Raw genomic sequence first — 9,188 nt, 5'->3', positions numbered from 1 at the left:
TAAAGGAAGCTGAATGAGAGACACAAAACGTGCATAGTGGAGAAAAAATGCAAGCAAAAATGCATTTCCTTCAGTTATCTGTAGACTCTGGATTAGATCTTGGACTTAATGAAGTCTCAGTGCATCCATAAATGTGATATATATTAACAATCTCTGGACGTGCTGCTTAAAATAATGCAAATGTTACGCTGCATTCATTGGACCTCACATAGAAATAAGATTAAGATTTCCGGTCATAAAGCAGAGAAGAACATGACAATATTATAAAGGCTGAATGTGCTGCCATCAAGCTTGCTCTGACAATTCAGAACAAGCCATTTATCTCAGAAAAGACAGCCTGAATGGAAATGTGCACAAAACATATTCTTGTGTCTAAGAATTATTTTATAAACTTTATATTAAGTGTACCAAAAATAATAGATATATATATATATATATATATATATATATATATATATATATATATATATATATATATAAAATTGGTAGCACTTTATTTTACAGTCCTGTTCCTCATGTACATACTATGTATTTATTATAGTATTTACAATAACTATGTAATAACAAGGTACTAACCCTGAACCTACCCCTAAACCTAACCCTACCCCATGTAGTTACCTTGTATTACCAGAACTTTTTTAGATAGATACTATGTAAGTACACTATGAGTACATGTTAGTATATGTACTGTAAAATAAAGTGCAACCAAAAAATCCATATATGAAAAAGCTTCTTTCAGGTTCACAATTCAGTCTGAATTACTCTTAGCAAATTAGCATTTTTAAAAAATTAAGAAAAATGTAGTCATTTCAAATGGCTGCAATGATCATGGAAATGTATCTGTGAAATTATTAGTTGAACATTATTACGGATTTACATGAGGATAATTTTTTTGAAAGCTGATTGTTCTCCCAGTGTATAAGAAAATAAATAATAAAGGCTTTTACTTATTATTCTTCAAAACATGCAAAGGGATCTTTGGGTGATTTTATTATTATTATTATTATTAAAATGGTTCGTAATATTTACAAAAACTGGTAAAAGCACAAATGTATCATGACATTATAAAATGCATATGCTATATACAGTGAGAAAATATTACATGGTGAATTAGATTAACATTTATGATGATATGTAATATCTCTCCTTTTGGTATAAACAACTCTAAGTCCAACTATTAATAATAAATAAACTGCAAATATTTGGCAAAAGGCAAACACATGGTGCTTCTCTGTGATGGGGATAACCGTACGCTTATTTATCTGATGCAGCTTTGTCGTTTGGTGTGATCTGTCCACTCAACTTCATCAGCAGCTTGACGATAAGGCCAGCCTGGAGAAAAAAAAACACACACACACACTCAGGTTTCACATTGTCACAACGAATGTCAAGATGCAAGGGAGACAAATACCTGTTTGGTGTGTACAATAAAGTTCTTCTTGTTCTCTAGACTGTGTATTTGGACATATTGGTCAGCCTGACCCAACTGCCACACAAATGTCCCATACTCCAGACTAAGATGAAGCACCTGGTTAATAAAAAACAAAACAAAACACAATGTCACAGAAGACTTGAGGAATAAAACACATGTGGAAGCATATGATTTAAAGTTACTTTTGTCTCCATGTTCATTAGATGCAGGCCTTTGGTGTTCACACCCACATACACTCGGATGACCTTGTGGGTACTGGAGCTGGCCTTGGTGAGCACCTGTCCTGTGAAGAAAGCCGCCCCATAGGTTGGGATATCCCAGCAGTTCTGCAGGAAGAGTCTCTGGAGGTGGTGCATCTCTTTACTCACTCCCTCACTAGTGCTCAAATTCTACCGACACACAAACAATTGAGAAAATCGGACCAGTTGCAGAAAGAAAGTTCCCATTTAAGAAGAACACACTGTATTCACTACTGTTCAAAAGTTTGGGGTCAGTAAGATGATAATTAACTTTCGATTAATCAAAGAGTCCTGAAAAACTATATGACGGCTTCCCCAAAAATACTAAGCAGCACAACTGTTTTCAATACTGGCAATAATTATGAATTTTTCTTTAGCATCAGATCAACAAATCAGAATGATTTCTGAAGGATCATGTGACACTGAAGACTGGAGTAATGATGCTGACAATTCAGCTTTGCCATTACAAAAATAAATTGTATTTTCTAATATATGAAATTAGAAAACAGTTGTTTTCAATGTTAATATTTTGTATCAAATAAATGCGGCCTCTGTGAACATAAGATTGGAATAACATTAAAAATCTTACCAACAGCAACATTAAAAGAAAATCTGAATCGACACACCTTGTACTCGTGAAGTATCTTGTTAGTCCAGTGATGTGCTTTGCTCTTGACCTTTGAGATTGGAACTATTGATTTGAGGTTTTCCTCACTGCATTAAACAAGAAATATTCATGTCTTTTACCACAGGCACGGAAACAGTAATTGTCAATATGGGGCAATCGATGAGGAATGAGCTACATACTTCAAAAAGCCATGTTTGTGCTTCTTGCTGTCATGGTTTCCATAAATAATCTGCAGGAGGAGGCTGGCGAGAGTAATTAGCTTGCCATCTGATGCTGATAGGAAGCCTTTGAGGAGGCAGTCACGAGCTTCATCAAACAGCATGAGGATGGACTTTGGATCTTCAACCTAGGAGGGAAGCTTACATTAGTTTCACAGAAGAATGTAGAAAAAGACTCTAAACCAGGGGTCTTCAACTCTGGACCTGGAGATCCACTTTCCTGCAGAGATTAGCTCCAACCTGGATTGGATCGAGGTCTAGAGTTGAGGACCCTTGCTCTAAACCATTGCTTTCAAAACACCATGTGGATCAGGTGGAATTATTGAGCAAAAACAGATTGAGCAAAGATATAATAACATTCTGCCAGAAACCTTTTTTTCTATTTCTAAGGGTAGTCGAACATCTCTGCGCAGGAAGAGCTGAGAAGTTTCCCTTTGGGGATCCAGAGCGGTGAGATCAGTTACTATCTCGCTCCAGATCCGTAAGTGCTGCAAGGGTTTATGGTATGGCTTCAGCTGCAGACCTGAAAAACACCACAGGTCAGATTTGTCTCAATCCAGATCAAATAAGAAAAGCATGAGGCAAAATCTGATGTAATGGACAGAAATGTTACAGAAGTAAGTGAAGGTGATATCTGACTTGTGTTGTGAGTGTATTTTAGCAGGTGTGTGGTGTCTCACTGAGGTTCTCTGAGCAGATCCAGATGGTGAAGTACTGCTGTGTCTCCTGCGACAGTCTCATGCCCTCCATGATCTGCTGCACTGTTGCGTTGTTCCCATGTTTCAGTTCCACAGTCCTGTATGATCCATCCATGCGATAAATTCTCACCTTCTCATACTGAAACACACCAGAACACACTACTCAGTATCTACAAGACTTCAGAATGGCAGCTCTCTGGAGCAGAAGCACTGTGTAGTAGAACGAAGAGGTTTCACTCTCACTGGTTTATTGTTGGCTTGCTGAAGGAGTTTCACCGCCTCCTCCCATTTGTTTTGCTTGTTCTCTTCACATACTTGAAGAGGGGATCGTTTCTGTTGGTCCTCAATATGCTTAAAATGAAAAGAGATTGTATCATAACAAAATCCCAAAATAATTAATCAATCTAACATGGTAGTAATGTGCTAAAAGTGAATTAGCCATTTATAAAAGTATAGTTTGCTATTCCATCCATTTATCCATTCTGCAGACTGCTTATTCACAGGGTTTATTGCTGTATTGCAAAGATTTTCAGATTTTTGAAAGTCTAGAGAGATGTCCTACCAATCCTAAGATTACTAAAAAGTTTTAGAAATAAGTACATTTAAGTATGTAAATATGTAAGTAATTTTATGAAGTTGCTTCACAAGAGACTTGAACTGACAACCTCTTGGTTAGATGCCTAACACTTATCTTATAGTGTCACCAAGAAATGTGCATTCATATGGATGCCAAAGCTCAATAGTACATTGAGAATCAAATCAAATGTAAGAATTTGGATGTACATGCACTGCATGTAGTATTTAATAAATTCAATTAAAATCATTCACAGGCACAACATCTGTAAAAGAAGCAACTTCAGCTGTATTTCTTGCCACAGTACCTCTTGCGGTCTCTGCATGTGTCACACTGAATGCGAACCCATGACATTAAACATTCAGGATCTATGGTGTAACACACTGAGCTAGACACTCATGCATGATCACCAAACTGCTGAGGAGAAGATTCCGTGTGACAATGAGCTCACCAAAAAAGTTACTTAGCATGTTAAACATTAGCATGCTAAACTAACTTAATTCGAATGTAGCCTATGGTTTACCTGAACCTAAGCCGAAGAGCCACATTAGAAAGAATGGCAACCGGTTAGGATGCTAACCAATTAGCATGCTAAGCTAACTAGCATAAATCAACACCGGCATGGAACTGTAGTGAATAGAAAAAATCTGTTCAGTCATTTCTGTGCAACTCGGTCCGTTTTTGCAAAAATCTTTATATCTCTGGAACACTAGGTGTTCAAGCTTAATTTGTGGTTAAAAAGTATATATAAGTTTGTTTGTTTGTTTTTTCTTGGGCTGGGACCGTGTAAATCCATTTAAAGCTTAACTGAAACTGCCATTTGGACCTTCAATCAGTTGGTCCTCACTGAAGTCCATTATATGGAGAAAAATTAATTAATTTCTTATGTGACCGACGAAAGAAAGACATGAACGTTGACATGAAGGTGAGTAAATTATCAGGAAATTTTTATTCTAAAAGTGAACTAATCCTTTAATGTAAAATATCGAATGTGTACAGTTCGAGGTGAGTAATCAGAGTAATTCTTCTAGAACATAGGGTTCAAAAGTTATAACTATTTCAATGTTGAATTCTTTTATTAGTGATAGCACTATAGAGTGAGTCCTAGAGACCCAGATCGCTATTCTTGACCTTCACTACAAGTGTGCCAAATTCATAGTTTTCCTATGTTCCATTCATATGGCTGCCTTAGAAACCCCATACAGAAGATAAAATAATAATATATATAATACATTCTACACTATTTTAAAAAAAGTGTTTTTCATTCAATTAATTACTTTGTTAATACATTAATTATATTAATATGATTTATATTATATTTAATTTAAATGAATAGTGTTTTAAGGGCACAGGTAATCTGAATATAAAAAAGGGGAAATTGGCACAGACAATTAAATATAAAATATTGTATTTCTCACTCTGTCTATGTCCGGGTGCTGCAGAAGCAGCTGTACAATTTCAGCATGGCCCCCAATGGCTGCAAAGTGTAAAGGAGAGCTCAGCTGGCCGTTTAACAGATTGGGGTTACAGTTCCCTTTCTCCAACAGAAGCTTGGTGGCCTCCACCTTTCCATGCCTGTAGTCAGAGGAAAAACATATTGATTTATATTTTTGAGAGCCTATTATATAATTTAATTGAGCAAAGTGGAGAGATGATAAGATAAGAAAATAAGGAAAAGGGATCCAAGTGATCTCATATTTCTGACCTAAACAAACTTGAAAGAAACAAGAAGCTGTTTTTTACCAGCATGCGTAATGAATGGGTGCCCACTGGTCACTGTCCAGCTGTTTAACCGAGAAACCACTGTCCAGTAGTTTAGACAGAAGCTCAGTGTCTCCTTCACAGGCACTGCGGTGCAGAGGGAAATCATCCACCCACTGGTGCTCTCTACAGGACACACAGAGTGGTGACAGAAATCATGATCAATCCACCAACAGATGTATATATCTCTGATTATTATTGTCTTAATATAATACACAGAACATTGACATTTTAAGTGCATATACTGACTTGTCTTCTGTGACACTGGTCATACTGTGCTGCCATTTGTCTCTCTTTGGAATCTGGATTTTGGAATAATCTGGTGCTCCCAAGCCAAAGTAAGGGTTGATGACGACTTTGTCCACCTTTATACAAGAGTTTAATAGTTAAATCATCATTTTAACTATTATTATGTATTTAAGTGATCAATTAAGAATTGCACAAGACAAATGACTAATGAGTTTGAGGCCAATAAGATGTTTTAAGGTCTTCAGCGTCAGTCTTCAATGATCCTTCGGAAATCATTCTAGTACGCTGATTGGGTGCTTAAGAAAAAAAATCGTATTTTTAATGTTGAAAACAGTACTGCTTAACATTTCTGTTAAATGAGGATAATTGTGTTCATTATATAAGAACAGCATTTATTTTAAATAGAAATTATATAACATTATAAATATCTTTTCTGTCATTTTTCATCAAATGAATGCGTCCTTGCTGAATAAAAAGCATTAATTTCTATATTGACCCCAAACCTTTAAATAGTAGGGTACTTGGGTCTGTTCAATTAAATGGCTATGAATGCAATTCAAAACACAACCTACAGTACTTTTCTGGACATAATCATAAAATAGTGTCTCACTCTGTTAGTGTACTGCAGATCTGACCCATAAAGCGGGTTCTCAATGCACAAGTCCGCTTTCTCCAGGGACATCATCTTGCTCTTGATCTCCAGAGCTGTATAACCCATATGGAGTGGGCCGTTGGTTTGCTTGCTTTCCACTGCATAGGCTGGATTACTCACATTAGTCTTCACACGTTCTACTGGAGCCGGCCGGAAAAGTGCAGTAATGGCGTGAGGCACAGTGTGCTGCTCTGCTAACCACCTGACACAAGCAGTGGCAATACTTTATTAACACCTACTGTAGTTAACAACAACTATTCAAAACACATTTGTCTTTCAATGCAAATGTATTCCTAAAAAGGGAATACAATAAACTTTTAGAAAATAAAAACATAACATTTCAAGTTTTTCTCTACCAAGAAAACAGACCAAAAGTACTGATATTTGTCCAATCATAGAATGAGAATGTCACCTCTACCTAATACTAACCGAAAGGCTACTGGTTATAACAACAACAATAGTTATGACAATACATCCAACAGTTAATAAGCCACATAGAAAAAAAAGTTTCTAAAATAAGTCCTATCAGCATGATTTCCAGACACTTTGGTGGTCAGGGTCGATGTTCAGACTTACTTGTCCAGAGCGAGTAGCATCTTTGAGGTGGTGGAGGAGAAATGGGCACTGGTTTCATTACACACACGCATAATGTCATGAAGGCAGTAGAAACTGGGGCTCCCAGGGTGATGAACAGACTTGCTGTTGTCTACATTGAAATATAGACCATATTACCATCAGTGTTCACTGCTTTGTGACACAACCCACTTTAATTTGCATATGACCTTTCGGACACCTATGGGAGTATGCAGTATCACCTTTGACATTGATTGGCACAATAAATAAGGAGGCCTCCTTCCCTCCGTTGTCACGGTCTAACTGAAAGGTCCTCATGTGCACAACACGTTTCCCTGCAGCAGAGATCATATATGCTTTAGTGGAACTAATGAAGAGCTATGTAGAGCTGTATGATGAGGTTCTGAAACCAAACACCTCTTGCAACGACCACTAACCTATTATGCCCTGGTTATTGGATATGGGCTTCGTGGTTTCATCAACATACTCCAGAATTGACTTCGTCCGGTCACTGTCAGTCTTAATTTTGGTCCCAAGGAGTACTTTCTTCCGTTTTTTCTCTTTTCCCTCCAGGGGAACTTCAATAAGTAAAATCTGTATGGAAATGGAAATTTACACATGGAGATGTTCAGAATGAACTTAAAGTATAATGCTTCACTTATACCTCACTCACCTCAAAGGCTTTAGCTCGGTACTCTTTGGAGTTGAGGCTGGCTGTGTTCTTTGGTCGTATGACAGCTACAAACACCTCTTCTAACTCTTGATTTCCCATCACGTAGCTCCTCTTTAGTTGCAGCTATTATTAATTCTTTAAACACCATGCCTGCAATTATATAAAGAACGTGTATGAGGATCAGCACCAAGCAACAATGAGCACCGAAGAAAAACTAAAACTAAGTGACAGGTTATTCTGGTTATCGAAGTAATGCCTTTGCTTCATTGTCAACAAGGCATGTAAGTGTGGGCCATTTTTTAACGCTCAGAGAGAATAGTTTACGCTAAAAATTCAATCAAGTTTAGAAAAACAATGGTAAACAATGGCATTTTTTTTTTTTTTTTTTTTACATTTTCGGGTAAATTATAATGATATGTTAAATCCGCTGATATTGTAGTATTAACGTCACGTTATTACAATGATATACTATTACTTAAATATTTACCACGTATAAACACATGCAGAGAGAGAGACAGAATAGTTTTATATATATATATATATATATATATATATATATATATAACTATGTGTTTTGAAGACATAACGGAGAAATGCGAATATTAAGACAGAATTTATACCTAAATGTAATACATTTAACTTCTCTCTCAAGTTATTAAAAGTTAAATTATTTTGGACTCCACCTCGCAGCCATGATATTAAAGATGATGCTTTAGTGCGGAAGTTCGTAATAGCTTATTTACAATATATGCCGTTTGTTATAGCTGATAAAATATACAGGAAGAATATTAGCAGCACACAGACACAATATAAAACGTACCTCTCCTTTTTCTGTCATATTTCTAACAAAGACGCTCTTCCGTCTGTAAACGGAAATGAGGAAAACTTCAAAATAAAGGTCTCCAAAAAACGAAACCATTAAAAAGTAATGTCATTGGTGTGGCAGCTCCTTGTTAAAAAATAAAAATAAAATAAAAAAAACCTAAGCAGACAGTCTAGTTTGTTAAACTCCATTAAATAACATGGCACGTCTGTATTAACATACTTAGTTTGGATACTATGCAAGTTTTGCCAGAACAAAAGCATTTTGTTCTTAAGCATGAGAAAGACGATCAACAAACAAGCAGTTTTACTATATTTAACAGATTTTACCACAGCCATAAATCATCATATGCAACACTGATGCTACTGTTAATAGCAATGAGATACTTAAAAAAATAAATAAAAAATAAACCACTAAGATACACATTCACACAAATTCATTCAAACCTGTACACACATCAGTCAGAACCACGTGAATCAATAGTTTCATAACATAGAATAAAAAGTATAAAAACACACTCAACACTGCAGTTTTATTGATGGCAATTACCCATGGTTTTATTTATCACTCAGCCAATAATAATTATCATGGCTTTAAAATTAAGTAGATGTCCTTATTATCCAAAGTCACCCTAAGTCCATTTAAACAAGTGATATAAAAATATATAC

The 9,188-nt window shown here is 36.0% G+C and overlaps 2 protein-coding genes across 2 annotated transcripts in view; both read right to left on the bottom strand.

Moving 5' to 3' along the window:
* Nucleotides 1-983: 983 nt before the first annotated feature.
* Nucleotides 984-8,487, bottom strand: LOC128030943 (krev interaction trapped protein 1-like). The gene is made up of 17 exons (XM_052619039.1): nt 8,381-8,487; nt 7,698-7,847; nt 7,462-7,618; nt 7,267-7,359; nt 7,028-7,157; nt 6,410-6,653; nt 5,800-5,915; nt 5,533-5,676; nt 5,208-5,364; nt 3,459-3,566; nt 3,198-3,354; nt 2,889-3,040; nt 2,479-2,645; nt 2,298-2,385; nt 1,615-1,821; nt 1,412-1,528; nt 984-1,332 (listed from the first exon to the last, which is right to left on the bottom strand). The coding sequence occupies exons 2-17, from the start codon at nt 7,794-7,796 to the stop codon at nt 1,255-1,257; spliced, it is 2,214 nt and encodes a 737-aa protein (XP_052474999.1). The 5' UTR covers nt 7,797-7,847; nt 8,381-8,487; the 3' UTR covers nt 984-1,254.
* A 563-nt stretch (nt 8,488-9,050) lies between these two features.
* Nucleotides 9,051-9,188, bottom strand: part of LOC128030603 (nuclear pore complex protein Nup153-like) — a 12,783-nt gene continuing 12,645 nt past the window's right edge. The window contains exon 20 of the mRNA XM_052618359.1: nt 9,051-9,188. This exon is cut by the window's right edge and continues 1,164 nt beyond it. The gene's annotated coding sequence lies outside the window, so the exon portion shown is untranslated.

This window comes from Carassius gibelio, chromosome A16 (assembly GCF_023724105.1).
Source record: "Carassius gibelio isolate Cgi1373 ecotype wild population from Czech Republic chromosome A16, carGib1.2-hapl.c, whole genome shotgun sequence".
In the NCBI taxonomy this organism is placed as follows: domain Eukaryota; kingdom Metazoa; phylum Chordata; class Actinopteri; order Cypriniformes; family Cyprinidae; genus Carassius; species Carassius gibelio.
This window is presented reverse-complemented; position numbering and strand designations above follow the sequence as displayed.